The following is a 17,473-nucleotide window of genomic DNA, read 5'->3' as shown; positions in this document are numbered from 1 at the left end:
ATGGCCAAACTTCATCTCTCATACTTTGGACATATTGTCAGGAGGGGCCAGTCACTGGAGAAGGATATCATGTTTGGTAAGGTGGAGGATCAGAGAAAAAGAGGAAGACCCCCCAATGAGATGGATTGGCCAAGTGGCAGCATCGATGGACTCAAGTGTGGCAACAATAGTGAGGTTGGCACAGAATCAGGCAGTGTTTCATTCTGCTGTGCATAAGGTCACTATGAGTCAGTACTGACTTGATGGTACCTAACAACAACAACAAGAACAACAAGAAGTAACCAGCACACCTTTGTCTGAGGTAGAGACTGGAATAAAGTAAATGTTAATGAAATTTTTAAAAGCATGACTTTGTTTTGGGATTTCAGGAGAAAAATAATTCCTGAAATTATTTTTAAATTAAAAATCCTACTGCAATATGAAGAGAAACATAGGTTGGCTTGCTTAATATCACAGTCACAAATTGATATTTGAGTTGAATTGAAAAACCTTCCAAGAAAAGAAACTTTCTGCAAGGAAGCAGCCCTGTTATCCTCATCAACAGTGTGGGCCCTGGGTGTTCTCTCATCTCACAGACCACAGTGCCCCCTAGAGGCAGGAACGCATCTATTGTCAAGTGCCTTTGGTTCCAACTCACAGCCACCCTGTGTAGGGTTTCCAAGGTTGTCCATCTTGATGGGAGCAGAAAGCTTCATCTTTCTCCTGCAGAGCAGCTGGTAGGCTAGAACTGTTGACCTTGTAGTTCACAGTCCAGTGCTTATTGTACAGAGCCACGTCAAGATCCCGAGTAAAACTCCATGGATGCTGCTGCCCTGCCCCGTGGCTTTCTAAGACTGTAATACTGTAATTTTTATGGAAGCAGACTGCCTCATCTTTCTCTTGGAGAACTACCTACCTTCTTGTTAGCAGTCATGTGTTTAACGACTAAAACACCAGGGCTTGTCTTGTTAAGTGCCAACGAGTTGTGACTCATAGTGACCCGGGTATAGGGTTTCTAAGTCTGAATCTTTGTAGGAGTAGAATGCCTCATCCTTTTCCTGTGGAGTATGTAGTAGGCTTGAACTACCGATGTTATTAGCAGTCCCATGCTTATCCTACAGTACTCCCAGGGCTCATTTCTTCTAGGAAGAAATTTCTACAAAAGGGAATGAGTAGAGACCGAAGGAAGGGTAGTGCCTAACCAGGGAGCTGCTAGGGAACCCTTTATGTGGAAAAATAAAACCAAATGGTGATGTGACCTTTCTCAACTTGTGAGTAATCTCAGGGTGGTGCTTCCTGTAAAATAGAGGGTTGTATGCTGGGGTAATGGCACTATAAATATATCATTGTCGTAAAATGTCGTGGAGTTGGTTCTGACTCATAGCGACTCTGTATAGGGTTTCTGAGGAGCAGCTGGTAGGTTTGAACTGCTGACCTTGTGGTTCATAGTCCAGTGCTGATCCTATAACCAGGAGTTCATATCAGTGTATTACTGTTGGCCGGTGCAGGGGTTTCTGATGGCACAGTGGGTTAAGCACTGGATTATTAAGCAGAAAGCTAGCAGTTTGAACCCAGCAGCTGCTCCCTGGTAAGTAGATGAGGTAGTCTGCTTCCATTAACATTGCTAGCCTGGGAAACCTCCCGGGACAGTTCTGAAGAGTCCGTTAGGGTGACTATGAGTTGAAATAGACTCGGAGGCAGTGGGTTTAGTTTTTTTGTCATGTTGGAGTGGCAGATTATTGCCATCCCATGCATGAGAACTCACAATGCCTTCCACACTTGAGTCTGAACTCTGCCTGGTTCTCAAGGGTAAACACAGTGGCTTGTAACTTAGCTCTCATATAGCATCTCTCTCTTTCTCTCTCTCAAGGGATAAACACCTGTTTAAGGTCACACAGTAAGTGGTGAAGCCAGGATTGGCTTCACCACTGTTTGACAGCTGTCAGTATGGAGCAGAGTCCCTGAAGAAAGAGGGCAGGATGGGTCAAGGTCACTATTTTAGAAGGTCAGCCTTCATTGGAGGAGTGCCAACTCGTTTTTGTTGAGCTTGGAGGAAAGGTGATGAGGATGTATGGGGACTGTGGCTAGGTTTTAGGAGGACATAAGGGGAGATCACTTCTGTTGAACCCTGTCTTGGGTGCAGAGAAATTAAACGTTGGGTATAAAGATATGCTCTGTGGACAGGATGAAATCTGTAATCATACTGGTGACTGTCATTTCATCTTGGAGATTCTGCTCTGTTGGCATCCAGCCTTCTGGGTGACACTCTGCTGTGACACCCTACCTGCCTCTCCTCTTCTCTGAGGTTTGTGTGTAAGTATTCTTAATTATATCTGATGTTTGCACCAGTCTGAATATATAAACCATTTGTAGGCAGGGTCTGTGTCTTTTAAACTGTTGTTACATTCTGCTGAGTTGGTTTCAACTTACCAGCAGTAGGTTTTCTGAGGCTTTAAATCTTCGTGGGAGTAGAAAGCCTCACCTTTCTCCTGTGGAGCAGCTGGTGACTTTGAATATGTGATGCAGACTGTATTACACAGACTTTGTGGTTCATAGTTTGGTGCTTACTGTATGGAAATACTGGGCTCCCATCTTTTAACTACTTAATGTACATATGTCCTGAAGTGCCTAGAGTTAGGCACATGGTAAGTATTTAGTAAATACTTAGGGCTTCTAAGTATTTTAGGTAACTGTTCACTAAGATTTTAGTAAATACTTAGGACTTATAAGTATTCAGTCATTTTGTTTGCAGGTGTAAGTGGAAGTGTTTGGATTTTATTGTTTAGAGTAATTTGTCTATATAAACACAAGGGGGTGCTATTTAGCCAGCAGTGACCAGTTTAAAAAAAAAAAAAAAATTATAGGCCTTCATATTTGAAAGCTTTAGGAGGAAAGACAGTTGCGGGTATTATATTAAGTAGATTCCTGTTAGCTTTTGTTTAAAATTCAGAAGTTCATTGTTTTTGAGATTTGCTTCCTTTCCACCTCCACCCCTCCAAAAGAGGGAAAATAAAGAATTTATGTAAATATATTTCCCTAGGTATCTCCAGAAGACCCGGGAGCACAGTTTCTGATCCGGACTGGGTCCGTTGGCCGAAATAGGGCCGAAGCCTCTTTGGAGCGAGCTCAAAATCTCAACCCCATGGTGGATGTGAAGGTGGACACTGAAAATATAGAAAAGAAACCAGAGTCTTTTTTCACTCAGTTTGATGCTGTAAGTTTCCAACAGAGGGTTAATTGCTTCGGAATGAAAGCTTTTGTGTTCTTAGAGCATTAGACTCTGGGAAGTGCTTTCCTTTTCCCTTTTTAAGTTGATGAGACACATGTTTCTTTAGGTACATGGTGTATTGGTGGGACATGGTGTAGGAGAGGCCCACTCTGTTAGACCTACTGTTAACTATTGGTGACTTGTTCCCCACTGGCTGCTGCTTCAAGTGTATGCAACCTAAAACCAGATTTCATCATTGATGGTTTTGTCTTCCTTCCAGAACTTGGGCACATAGTTGTGATACATTTTATTGCAAATTATTTGTACCCCAAAACTCTGCAGGTTGTTGATTAATTTCTGTAGCAGAGATAGTTTTTTGTTAGAAATATCAAACCACAGCTGTGTTTTGTTCTAAGAGAGAACACACCTGATCTTGGTTTGTGTCTGTCTCTCTCCTTTTCTTAATCGCTTTGACTTTGTTGCTATGCAGAACTACCCACCATCACTATACTGTTTGATAGACCAAATGAGGCCTATCTAACCTCATTTAGTTTCACTGCTAGATCCCTCTATGCCTAGGTGAAAAGAACATGTTAACTTTAACCTCACTATCTGTGCCTTTACAGACTTAGTTCCCTGTGTCCTGGGAAAGCTTAACAAAGGTTTGAGAAGCATGAACTTGTTACCAATGATCTGCTCATTTTTTAAAAATGGCAAACCCATTCCATTAGAGCAAGGCTTGGGAACATCTGGCTAACTTGCGGTTAGCAGTTCAGTGCTTATAGTAGAGCGCCACACCAAGAGTCCAGCCATCACATTGGTGGAGATGGTATGCCGTGGAGTTGGTTCCGAGTCATAGCAACTCTGCATAGGGTTTCCAAGGCTGTAAATGTTTATGGGAGCAGAAAGCTTCATCTTTCTCCCACGAAATAGCTGGTACTTTCGAACGGCTAACTTTGAGGTTAGCAGCCTGACTTGTAACCGCTACACTACTAGAGCTCCTTAATGAGAGGATTAACCAGGTAATATATAGGGTGAGTTAATGTTTGTTCAAATATAGCAGGCTTTTTTTTTCTAGTTTTAGTTTTTGTGAACTGAGCGATAGTTTACATGGGAGACATCGGCTTTATACCATCATTTCATTGCAATGATTACAGTCTCCTCCGTGCACCATCACTCAATAGTATTTGCTACTATTCTCTCTGGGTTTTTTCTTTTCTTTTTGATGTACACAAAAACACTCAGGAATATATAATCATTTAAACAACCAAAGGGCACATTCTGCAAGCCTAGAAGGCTAATTTTAAAGTTGATAATTTTGTATGGCCTGCGAATGATGTTACAAATTTTGTCAAAAAAAGTTCCTCATCCTGCATTAGAAGTTCAAATTTGCATTAGGTAGTTTGTTTTTCACACTGTTAAATTTCATATATGCATTTGTTCACATAAGGGTTTAAAATGATAGATCGTGTATTTTGTTTTTTTATGATTCTTTCTACATTGTCACTCAGGTTTTGGGACGCTTTCCATTTGGACACAAGTCCTCTCTTCATTTCTTTGTTCATCTTAGGTGTCTCTTGGACCTTTTACAATTAGAGGCCAGGTTTGTTAGAACTGAAGGATGGGTGAGGAGAACTGCTTCCTGGGCCTTGTTACACGCTCCACATTGTAGGTCTGGTGGCAAGACTCCATGTGGTCAGTTGGCTGCATATTCAGCTATGGCTTTCTTACTCTTTAGATTAGATTATTTGTTCTTTTCCTTGATTGGCTGCATCCTCTCAGTGACACCAAAGGATCATATTTCTCTGGATGGTTTCATGTCACTCAGAATGACGGACAGCAGCAAAGAGATGCCAGCAAGTTAATGTAATTTTGTCTCTCCAACTTTCCATGTTTAGAGAAAACATTCAATTTGTAAGTTAATCATTTTGATCTTGATCACTCAGCTTCTGTCCCAGAATTGGTATTTGTACAATACAGCGCAGACTTGGCCAACACCTCAGTTTATTGAAACAAACCCAGAAGCCCCAGGGTGACATTGGTAATTCTGCTGAGTGAATCACCTCTTCATTGCCTTCTGAATGAAAGGTCATTTGGTCTGTAAACCTTGCCTTTTGTCTTTAAATTCAGATAAAGTTTCACACCATAATATGTGGAAAAAATAATCCCAACTGGACTTGTTTATCTTTTGTATCTTATCCATCAAAAGAAGGAGGGAGTGGGAAACCCTCACATTAAAAAATGTGAAACTTAATGCCCTGTTGTTGTTAGTGCCCTGTTATTAAGCTGATTTTGACCCATGGTGACCCTGTATAGGGTTTCTGAGGAGCGACTGGTGAGCTTGAACCGCCGACCTTACAGTTCAAATGGCTTTGCAGTCTGGCGCATTAACCCACAGCACCACACCTTAGGGTCAATTTAAAGAGCTTATTTTGCTCCTGTAGTTCTATAGCTTATTCAGAATTTGATAGCTATTAAGAGTTTAGAAATAGTCTACATGATGTATCCTTTTGCTCCTCATGAAAACTATGAAATCTGGTTTTTCTGTTTATGATATAGTGGAAACAAATGCATTCAGTAGCGTTTACTTTCAGCCTAAACACAGTTTAAGCAGAAAAGTGTTGGTCTTTTAATTTACGTTTCCTACACACTGAAACCTGCAACTTTTTTTTTGGTCTTTTAACTATTGGACCCAAAGAACCTGTTGTACTAGTTTGGAACTGGCTCCCAGCATGCCCAGAGAGACTGTTCATTAAGATTTATGGAGATGCTAGGGCAGGACTCATGCAGTGCCAAATTCTCTCTTTCTGCAGGTCTGTCTGACTTGCTGCTCCAGGGATGTCCTAGTGAAAGTTGACCAGATCTGTCATAAAAACAGCATCAAGTTCTTCACAGGAGATGTTTTTGGCTACCATGGATACACGTTTGCCAATCTTGGAGAACATGAGTTTGTAGAGTAAGTGTTGGAAGATGAGGGAGAACATAGCATTTTCAAAATTGAGTTTTATTTACTGGGGGCATATAAACCATCTGAAGGAAGTAGTGCCCGCTGAATATATACATTGTGGTTCAGGATTATCGAAAATGTCCCTGCCCTCTAAAATGTTGCTGTAATCTGAAAATAGACCCTGCAGAAAAGACAGCAGACTTCACACGCCATCAAAGGCCACCATGTGGGTATTTGGTCAGTCTGGGCTTCAGGTATTAGAGTCACACTTTCTGTTTGGGGAAGGCTTGCTGAGATTATAAGCAGTTCCCCCGCCATCCAGCTTTGGATGGTGTGTTTTTAGGTTGAAAGAGTAACACAAGCATAAAATCAGACAGGTAACTCCAGAGCCATATCTAGCCAAAGGCTGTCTTGGAAAAGTTCTCGTGTAGCAAATAGAGCATGTCTCTCCTTTTGAACAGTGAGGTTGTAGATCTTGGTAATTCTCGCAAGATGGGACCTGCAGTGTTTTGGATTTGTAGCTTCTAGGTGAAAGATGGCTTATGATAGAGTACTGTAAAACTGTATGGGTTGGGGTGTTTTGTTTTGTTTTTTTTTTTTTGCTGTAATTTCCAGCCTCCCTCCCTCTCCCCAACTTGCTAATGGGAGGTAAAGAGAGGCCCTGGGTGGTGGTAGGAGCTTTCCACAGAGAGATTCAGTCAAGCCACTTAATTTTTCTGGACTGCAACTTTCTTGGCTATAAAATTGAGATGGGGGAAGGACAGATGATGTGTGGTTTTAAGAAAATCCAGTTCTTTGGGCACATTATAAACGCATAAAGAAATCATAGTAGAAAAAGCATGTCAGATTGTTTAAACTTGCACTCTCATGGCAGAGAGTAAGAATTAAGTTTCGCTGTGTATTTCAGAAGATAGATCTGGTGATCTGCTTTCTAAAAATCATCATCGACAACCCTACAGAGCACAGTTCTCTAATACATGTCAGGGCACTACGAGTTGGCATCAACTAGATGACAATTACTGGTTTCTTGAAAATTTACTTCATGATTCCAGTAGAATGTATTAAGAATTTCTTTCATTTTTTGAGAGCTTATGATGTACTCAGTAACTTCTGTTATTTGAATCCTGCCATGGACTGTTGTTTTCACAGAGCAAGTCAGCAACTAACTTAACAGGTAGTCTGTCCCCAGGCAAGGATTTGAATCCAGATCTGTCTGACCCTAGCTCTAACCATGCTATTCTCCTGGTTTGGTACATGGCTAGAACCCCACCCCACCACCTGTCACCCTCCAGGGAGAAGACCAAAGTTGCCAAAGTGAGCCAGGGGGTAGAAGATGGACCTGATAGCAAGCGAGCAAAACTGGATTCACCGGAGACAACCCTGGTCAAAAAGGTTTGTGTTCTCACTAGCGAATGGTTTCTGGACTGTAAACAGGAGTACGTGTGTTGTGGGCAGAGGCCTGGAGGAGAAGGGTCTGCACAGGCTGGACCAGTACCTTTCTCTCCCATCTCCAGGGATGCCTGCTGTCTAGTGCAAACCAGCTATTTTCAGGAGAAATTGGGCACCAGATGCCAGGTGTGAGTTTCTTAGAGCAGTGAGAAATGCAGAATTTTTGTATAATCTCTCTCAGATTGCCTACTATTGGCAACCTGCTCAGCTTGGTTTGATTGCAGCTTCTGCCAACACTGAGAGCCAGACAGAACATGTCTGCAGGACTCCTTTGGTCTGTGGGCCACCAAAGGGTCATTATATTTCTAAGAAATAATATTTCAGATGGATAGATGATATATTAGGTACTGGTGTGGCGCTATAGGATAAAACTGGACTGCTAAGTTGGTGGTTCAGATTCACCAGCCACTCCTTGGAAATATTCTATACAGGGTCACTATGATTAGGAATCGACTCTAAGGCACTTAACAACAGCAAGTGGCAGGAACCCGTGCTGAGTGTTCTAAATTGTTTTTGCATAGTGTCTCCCTAGCAAAAGACCTTTTTAGAAGAAAAGCCTTTTAATGTCAAATGTGGTCAGATATGTATGAGTATGTATGCTTCAAAAAGTTTGTATCCGTGGTCTCTTCCTTTATTCCATTTATCCATGAACTTTTTTTTAAAAAGTGTTTTATTTATAGTTTACATGGGAGACCATTACTTTTACATTCATCTTAATCATACATTGTTTCATTGCTATGGTTACAATCCCTTTCATGCATCAGCAACCAATCACAGCGTATACCCTGGATGTTGTTGTTGTTGTTGTTAAGTGCCATCGAGCTGGTTCCAACCCATAGCAACCCTGTATAGGGTTTCCAAGGAGCAGCTGGTGAGCTTGAGCCACTGACCTTGTGGTTCAAACAACTTTACAGTCCAGAGCATTAGCCCACAGCGCCATACCAGGGTTCCAACTCTTTAGGATAAGCACTTGTTATTGAGCAGTTGTTAAGTGCCATCAAGTTGGTTCACACTCAATGTAATCCTGTATAGGGCTCCCAAGGAGCTGCTGGTGAGTTTGAACCACTGACCTTGTGGTTCAAATTGTCATTGCATTCCAGCACATTAACCCACACCAGGTTGCTATGGGTTGGAACCGACTCGAGACTCAATGGCACTTAACAACAACAACATCCTAAGGAGTTACCGGGTTCTCAGAGCATGATAGCTCTTTAGGATACGCACTGGACTTCAGACCACAAAGTCAACAGTTCAAGTCCACTCTGTGGGAGAAAGATGAGGCTCTCTGCTCCCACAGAGATTTACAGGTTTAAAATGGAGGGGCTTCAAAGGCAAGAAGTGACTGGCTTACAAGCTTTCAAGAGGGAGCCTAGATCCAGAGGGTGTGGAGGAAGGTAGAATCTCCACTGAGTAGTATCCAGTCTGTCTGGGCGGGGCTTATGAAAGGAAATGCATATAGGTTTCTTGTGATACAATAGTGAATAATTGTTATCAGGACTGATTGTGAGGGTTGGAAATGTAAAGGTAGACATTTTGTAGCAGAGGAGGGGAGTGATTAACTTTGCAGTCTAGCGTATCTTGGTGTGTGGTGCTGTAGTATAAACCCTGTACCACAAATATTTGAACTGCAAGGTAGGCAGTTCAAACTCACCAGCCACTTCTCCTATACAGGGTCGCTGTGAGTCAGAACCGACGCAGCAGCACTTAAGAACAGAACGTGGTGGTAGTTGTGTGCCATTGAGTTGCTTCCGACCTAGCGATCCTGCATAGGGTTTCTGAGACTACATTTTTACAGGAGCAGAAGATTCAAACAGTTGACCTTGTGGTTAGCAGCCCAGCTCATGATCCACGTTGTTGTCAAGTGCTGTTGAGTTAATTCCGTCTCATAGTGACTCTGTACAGGGTTTCCGAGGAGCAACTGGTCGGTTTGATCAGCTGATCTTTTGGTTTGAAGCCCAATGTTGATCCTACAATGCCACACCAGGAGCCTACACACACACATGCATGTTGTTAAATGCTGCTGAGTCAATTTCGACCCATAGCGACCCTGTATAGGGTTTCCGAGGATCCACTGGTGAGTTTGAACTGCCGACCTTGCAGTTCATCCTGCTTTGCAGTCTGACGCATTAACCCACAGCTGCACATGAGGACCCCTAAATGTAGTTTGTGCTAGGGTCCTAGATTTAGGCTATGTTTGGATTAGGTGCAGTGCGTAAATTCGTATTTTAGAAAGTGGATGGGAAGGGAGCCAGAAGGCAATGAATCCTGTAGCTTATGTTAGAATCTGAGAAGGAGGGAGGCCTGGGATGGGGAAAACAGAAGGTGAAGTGGCCAGAATTGGTTTTGTTGAACTGAGCAGGATGCTAGGACCAAACCCATATTTACTCTCGGCTTTGTAGATTGAGATGTTGAGAAAGGAAAACAGCTGGCCAGAGCCTGAGTTAAAATTGCTCCAGAGGGGGATTTCTACAGTGCACAGAAACCACAAGAGAGGTTGCAGAAAACCACAGAAGTGGGGCTGCAGGGAGTCCCCAGCAGGGTTGTGCCCGGGACTTTTCTTTCTCTTGCTTTTCTGTATTGGTTTTGGAAGAGGTGGATGGTGTAAGTGTGACACAGAGGAATTTTTAAGCCCCAATTTCAGTGTCTCTTCACAGGAACGTAATTATCCCCAGTGAACATTAGTGTTTTGGCCATTCTTGGGTCCTTTTCTTTCCTGAGGCCCAGTCCAGTTTTTGCTGAATAGCTCAGTGAGTTTCCTAGGGGGGAGATCAATTGTTAGCAAACGGAGGAGGACAAAAGCAGCTTTGTGGGCCCTGTCAGTGTATAAATCACATCCTCTCATGAGTGTGACACTTGGCCTTGGTGTGAAGGGTTTGATGGCTTAAGGGCAGTCTCTGATTGAGGAGGGTCTTTCACATTCAAATGGAGAGAGGCCTTGCTTTGTTCACCATTCACAGCTGGAAGGCTCTCTGGAGTCAGTTCTGATGATGCCCACTGGGGCAGATCTGGAAGACTCTTTGGGGAGCCACTTTCTCGCTATGAGGAGAATGTGGACAGCCCATGCAGGCAGTCTGTGGCCTTGGCGGGCCGCACCTCAGCTCTTCAGTCCTAGGGCTCTTTGTGCCGCCTTTTCCTCCATCGGCCGAATTGGAAGGTATCAAAATATTCCCCAGCTGGCATTGTGAGTCAGCTGTTACACAGGGACAAGTCAGACTTGGATTCCAACCTCTCGCCTGGAAGGTCACAAGGCATTCGGTGCATTCCTGCTGACAATCCCTGGGATTCCAAACCTTGCCTTTGTACCAGGGCACTGGACCCAACCGGGCTTTGGCCATGGCTCTGCCACCATTTAGTCACATGTCACCCCCATTTCAGCAGAGGCAGACCCATGATTTTGAAGTTGTCTTCCAACTCAAAAACTCTCTAGCTTGACTCAGATTCAGCTCTTTTGCCTAAGTCATATAGAATAGCGAATTGGGTGCCACTCAGCGAGGGCAGGATTGGGGTGGGGTGTGGGAGCAGCCATTTCCTGTTTCCTGTGAAAGGTCTCTCTGGTTAGGGCTCCTTTCCCTTTCCCTTTCCTTAGGTCAACCACATGTAAAGTGGCTCTTGTTTTAAGGTACACACATTGCTCTCCTGAATTAGAAATGTTAGAAAACAAAGAGGAAAAACAGCTGGGGGTTTCATACCATCTTGGAAGACAGTGGGCTCATCATGTCTTCTCACCCAGAGACGGAGGTACTATGGAGAGTGTGCACTTCCTTTGGTGTCCAGAAGTGGGGAGTCATCAGCCCTTCAGTGACACTGATGCGCAGCCGATAGAGGACCAAGTCATTGTCACACAATGAGGAAGTACCTAGGAAGACTTCCTGGAGGAGGGGCGTTGTGATTAGGTATTGGGAAGCACATCCAGCCCTGCTGTCTCTGTTCAGAGCTGACGCCAAAGCTAGGAGCTGGTCAGTGGCTGTGTGAAATCATGCTTCCTCTGCCTTAGGGAGCTGGCGGGGTAAACAGAGACAGTGGTCATGGGCACAGGTCCAGGCTCCTCCTTGGTGTTCCTAGGATCATTTGAAGTTTCCTGAGGATGGTGGAGTACATATGCGAAAGTTGGGGTCATCCTGGGAAATAAACCAAAACATCACAGCTACTGCCGTCAAGCCAATTTTGACTCCTAGCGACACTACAGGACAGTAGAACTGCCCATAGTGTTTCCAAGGTTGTGATCCGTATGGAAGCAGCCCCACATCATTCTCTGGTTGGTGGATTTGAGTCTCGTACCTTTTGGTTAGAAGCCAAGTGCTTCAGCCATTGCGCCATCAGGACTCTTAACTCTCATCTTCCGGAAAAATCCAAATCCTTCGCTCTTGAGGCAATTCTAATTCATAGGAGTGTTATAGGACAAGCTAGAACTGTCCCCATAGGGTTTCCAAGGCTGTAGATCTTTACGGAAGCAGACTGCCACACTTTTCTCCAGTAGAGCTACTGGTGGGTTTGAACTGTTGACCTTTTAGTTGGCAGTCAAGTGCTTAACTACTGTGCCACCAGGGATTCTTCTTCTGGGAAACCTTAAAGGATACAAGATGTTTCTTTATTATAAATTGTCTGCCCAAGATGCTGAGACAATGGCTGCTCTCAGTTAACAATGCCGAAAACTGGAACACAGTGGTGTTGGTAGCATTGGTCCATGAGACTGCCCAGAAATGTGCATTGAATTTTACCTCTCCCTCTGCAGTGGGAGTCCTGGGGTGGTGCTGTAGGATAAGCACTGGACTGCTAACCACAAGGTCGGTGGTTCAAACCCACCAACTGCTCCGCGGAAGCCCTATACAGGGTCTCTGTGAATTAGAACCAACTTGATGGCACTTAACGACAACAACTGCAGTAGTGGGCAACTAATGAGGGCTAGTCACTGCTGTTCATACTCTTTTCATGAATTGTTTGTGAAATTCCACATTTGAGTATTGATTTGTTTTTTGGGTTCCTCTTTTCTGAGCCATTTGTTGACTACTGTCTCGTCTTCCCTCCACCCCCATTTTTTTTTTTTTAAAGGAAATGTTCCTGGTGTGACTCCCCCTTGTTCATGCTGCACCCTGACGCTTGACTTTGCAATACAGATTGCACTTGAGCTGACTTGTAATGCCTCTCCTGTCAGACATTAAATACGTTTTTTATTGTGGTAAAAATACATATAGCAAAACATGCTCTGATTGAATTGTTTCTGCCTCTTGATTTCATTCTTCAAGTTGTACAGACATTCTCACTGTTATGTCCTGAGTTATTCCACATTCATGATCAGAAACTCACTGCCCCCAAGTAGAAAGTGCTTTTTCCCGTCTTTCTCCCACCCTTGGGACCACTCATCTCTGGTCAGAGAAGTCGTGTATAGCATTTGGCCTTTTGTGATTGATGTATTTCCCATAGTATGACATTTTCAAGGTCTATTGTGTTGTGATGTGCATGAGGACTTCATTTCCCTTGATGGCCGAGTGGGATTCTGTTGTAGCACCTGTTAGGTTTCTAAGCTCAATGAGGGCAGGGATGTGATCTGTTTTGTTCACTGCCATGTTCCTAGCCCTGTGACTAAAACCCCAAACCACATTGCTGTAGAGTTGATTTTGACTCATAGTGAGTGACCCTATATGATAGAATACTAATGAGGAAGCAAACACTATTTGACTTAATAACCAAAGCTTTCCCAAAAGGATTACCCCCTGCCCTAGCTAATCCCCAGGGCTGCAGCTGTAGGTACCTGAGGGGGCAGAAACAGCCCTGCTTGATTTGTGTTGTGAAATAAAACTTCTTAGGCAACATTTTAAGTATACATTAAGAATGATAGAGTCAAACCTGTGAAAACCAGCACCTGTGTAATGCAGAAACCTGTCAAAGAAGGAAAATTCTAGATGTTTATGAGGTAAGATTTTAATAGTTGTAAGAGTGGTAAACACCTTGTCAAATGCAGAAAATCGGTGAGACCTAGAAGAACAATATAGTTCCTTCAAGTTCTGGTTCTCACAGGATTCGCTGTCTAGCAAACCCTATAAAACATCACGAGTGCGGCTAGAGTCACTTGTCCCCAAGACAACTGCTTTCTTCAGTAGTGTTTCTCAGTCCCATGAGTTGCCTCATACTTTTATTACATGGGTTTGTATTTTTAGGAGCCCTGGTGGCGTAGTGGGTCAAATGTTGGGCTGCTTACTGAAAGATTGGTGGTTTGAACACATCAGCTGCTTCAAGAGAGAAAGATGAGGTAGTCTAGGCAATGTACTCTCGTGAAGGTTTATAGTCTCAGAAACCCTTGGGAGCAGTTCTGTTCCGTCCTGTTAGGGTCACTATGAATTGGAGTTGAATCAGTGATACTGAGTTTTTTGGTTTGTATTTCTAAGTAAAATATAGAATTGTCTTGTCTACTTTTTAACTTCGTAAGAAATGCTTTTATGCTGCATGAATCCTGGCCCCTGCTTTCTGAGAGCAGCATTTTATTTGGGTATGTGTCTGTGTTGCAGTTTTAGGACCCTGCCATGCATTATGGTAGCCAATAACCCTGGTTATAGGATAAGGATAAGGGCTGGATTGCTAACCACAAATAGAAAGATGAGGCTGTCAGCTCCCGTAAAAATTTACCATCTCAAAAATCCCATATAGGGTCGCTGTGAGTCGGAATCAGCTCGATGACAGTTGTTGTTTGAAGTCACATGTGGCCATTTAAACTAATTATAATAAAATAAATTCAGTACATTGGTCTCCCTGGCCCCATTCTAAGTGCTCCATAGTTGTATGTGGCTAATGACATCTGTAGAGGACAGTACAGATCTAGATTCTTTCCAGCCCCACAGAAAGTTCTGTTGGGTCAGGCTATAGGACATACAGTTTTTCTGCTATAGAGCATTTTTTGTGTGGATGCATCACAATTTTTTTTAATCTATTGATGGGCATTTCGGTGTGTATTTGCTGTTGAAAATTGTGCTGCAGTGAAGATTGTGTGCCTGTTTATAAAGAATGTCCTTGAGTAAATGTACAGAGTCAAATGTATGTGTCATGGGATATGTGCGTCTTTATGTGCTAAATTACTCTCAAATCACTTTATCAATTTCCGTTCCAAAATACATTACAGTAACATTTAGTAACTTTGTTTTTTCCCACTCTGATGTGTGGAAAAGCATTATGACTTTGTGACTTTAATATGCTTTTCAACACTATAGACTCCCAGGTCCCACCCACTACAGGAGAGTTTATTTCAGTGGGTTTCGGAATGGCGTCTACAAGGCTGTTGTTTTGAAGTTGTTTTAATTCTGACTTCTATCTAGACCCAGTAAGCACTGCTTTGTCATTTATTACTGTTGTTCAGCCTGACTCTCAAAGTAAAATATGCTCCTAATCCCAAATGTTGAAAAACCAAAGCGAGGTTGGAAGTGTGGCACTGTGGGTTAATGCGCCAGACTGCAAAGTCGTTTGAACTGCAAGGTCAGTGGTTCAGGCTCACCAGCCACTCCTCAGAAACCCTATACAGGAAACCCTATAACCGACTTGACAACACTTAACAACAACAAGCATTCAGAAGTTGGGGGAGTATGGTGACTGGAGGATAAGCACTAGACTGTAAACCATAAAGTTGGTGGTGTGAGCGTATCAACTGCTCTGTGGGAGAAAGATGAGCCTTTCTGCTCCCACGAAGATTTATAGCCTTAGAGACAGCCATACAGGTTCGCATCTCACCCCCACCCCCACCATCACCTAGTAGTGGCTGACATTTCTTTTCTTGTGGTGCTTATGATGCATACACATAATTGGGACCCTAAGTAATAAAAATTAATACATGTAAGCCCTTCCTGTTGAGTTATTTCTGAGCCCTAGTGACCCTAGAGGACAGAATAGAACTGTCCAATAGTTACATTGTGTTAGCATCTTTAAGGAAGACCGTAGAAGAATGCATGCATTTGAGTTATGGTGTTGGAGAATACCATGGGCTGCCAAAAGAACCAACAGATCTGTGTTGGAAGAAGTGCAGCCAGAGTGCTCCTTGGAGGCCAGGATGGCTAGATTTTGTCTCCACTTCAGACATTTTGTCATGAGGGACCAGTCATTGGAGAAGGATATCATGTTTGGTAAGGTGGAGGGTCAGCGTAAAAGAGGAAGATCCCCAATTAGATGAATTGGCAAAGTGGCAGCATCAGTGGGCTCCAGAGTAGCAATAATTGTGAGGTTGGCCCAGGACAAGGCAGTGTTTCGTTCTGTTGTTCATAGGGTCTCTATGAGTTGGTACCAACTCGATGGCACCTAACAACAACAATCTTTGAGAAAACAGACTGCCACATCTTTTTCCCATGGAGCAGTCTGGTGGGTTTGACTCACTGACCTTTCGGTTAGCAAGCCAAAGTTTTAACTACAGCATCGCCCAGGCTCCTTATTATTGCCTATATGTGTATATAAATTTGTCATTTGCTTGTTCATGCAGTACTTTTCCATAATCATTTCCAAGTCTTTACATTGACTTTGGAGAGCATGGGATTAAACGGCTGTGTGTGTAGTGGTTCAGAAAGGTTTTTGCTATCATTTAGCCAGTTTCCTGTTGTGGTGAGGTTAATTGCAGTTTCCCAATATTCTGAATGGCTCAGTACATCCCCATCATTTGTGGCTGATGTATTATGGGGAGAGACGTCTACTTAACTTGTATATTTACTGATGGGCTTTTTGCCAAAGAAGAGCAGGTTGGGTCCTACCAGCTCACGGGTATTTATTGAAAATCTAGTTGAGTCAGTGATAGGCCTTCACGGTGGCCCCTACCTTAGGATGCTAATCCTCACATATGAGAGAAGAGGGTCCGAGAAGGTGGGGGAGTAAGATGATTTATTAGTATCTGAACCTAAATAGACCATCAGACTGAAGTGCTTTGGATGCAGTATCCTGGAGGAAATGGACTTGACACATGAGCTGAGGGATGGGTAGTCGGAGGAAGGGAGGGCAAGGTGTTACCTTTCCAGGCGTGTGCATTCAGGTATGGAGAGTGAGGGCTGTTGGGAGCCTCTTCCTTCCCTGAAAGTGCTGTTGGTTTGTGTTTTCTTCTTTAAGCCCCAATGCCAGTGAGGTGGATAAGGCACCTACTGCCGATGGTAGTATAGATTCGATAGCTTGAATAAATGTGTTTTCATTTCTTTTTGTTTCTTAATTGTTACGATCACTAATAGCTGACTTTTGGGTCATTTGAACAAAAACAGTTATTAATGGGTGGGATGTTGGAATAGCATAGAAAGCATTGAAACCTGGACTTTGTTTTCTCATTCTGATGGTACTTCCAGACTGCACAGCTACTGGTTGGATATGTGTTTTAAGAATTGTTAGGAAGGGTCTGACAGACTATGCCAGGCACGAAATGTCCCTAGGCTGTCTATAGGACTTATCATTTGAGGTCAGACAGACCCATTGACCAAAAGGTTTGAGGGTAGTACAAACATACACGAGGCTTTTACAGTGCGGCCAGACCACAAAGGAGTGATTATGGGGAGGCAGGAAGCCACCTAAAAACCATAGCTGCTTAATTTTCACTAGCAATTTGAGCTCTCCTCCCTCAAGGCCATCTTGTTCCTTAGCGAGCTATGGAAACTGTCAGGTAGCAGATAGGTCTTGGCTCACTTAGAGAAAGAGAGACGAGACATTGTTACTTACGCACACCATCTCAAACTTACACAAATTGTTCCTCTCTCCTTCACATAAACATGTTGTCTGCAAAACTCTTGAGTTACTGTTGTCACTTTGATCCCACAGAGACAGTTTTTTTAAAAATTATTATTATTAAATGTTTTTATTTTGGATTGAGTGAAAGTTTACAGGGCACATCATCGGATTCACATTCAACCATATAGCTTGTTTCATTACATTGATTATTATCCCCTCCA

At 43.2% G+C, this 17,473-nt stretch overlaps 1 protein-coding gene across 1 annotated transcript in view; it reads left to right on the top strand.

The window, feature by feature from the left end:
- The window catches only part of SAE1 (SUMO1 activating enzyme subunit 1), an 88,841-nt gene that overhangs the window by 22,974 nt on the left and 48,394 nt on the right, over window positions 1–17,473 (top strand). Inside the window, exons 3-5 of the mRNA XM_006868240.1 lie at window positions 3,020–3,193; window positions 6,001–6,143; window positions 7,427–7,526. Coding sequence (XP_006868302.1) covers window positions 3,020–3,193; window positions 6,001–6,143; window positions 7,427–7,526 — 417 coding nt within the window. The remainder of the gene's footprint in view (window positions 1–3,019; window positions 3,194–6,000; window positions 6,144–7,426; window positions 7,527–17,473) is intronic.

The sequence above is a fragment of the Chrysochloris asiatica genome, unplaced genomic scaffold (assembly GCF_000296735.1).
Source record: "Chrysochloris asiatica unplaced genomic scaffold, ChrAsi1.0 scaffold00116, whole genome shotgun sequence".
NCBI lineage: Eukaryota > Metazoa > Chordata > Mammalia > Afrosoricida > Chrysochloridae > Chrysochloris > Chrysochloris asiatica.
The sequence above is the reverse complement of the archived record's forward strand: the minus strand, read 5'-3'. Positions and strand labels throughout refer to the sequence as shown.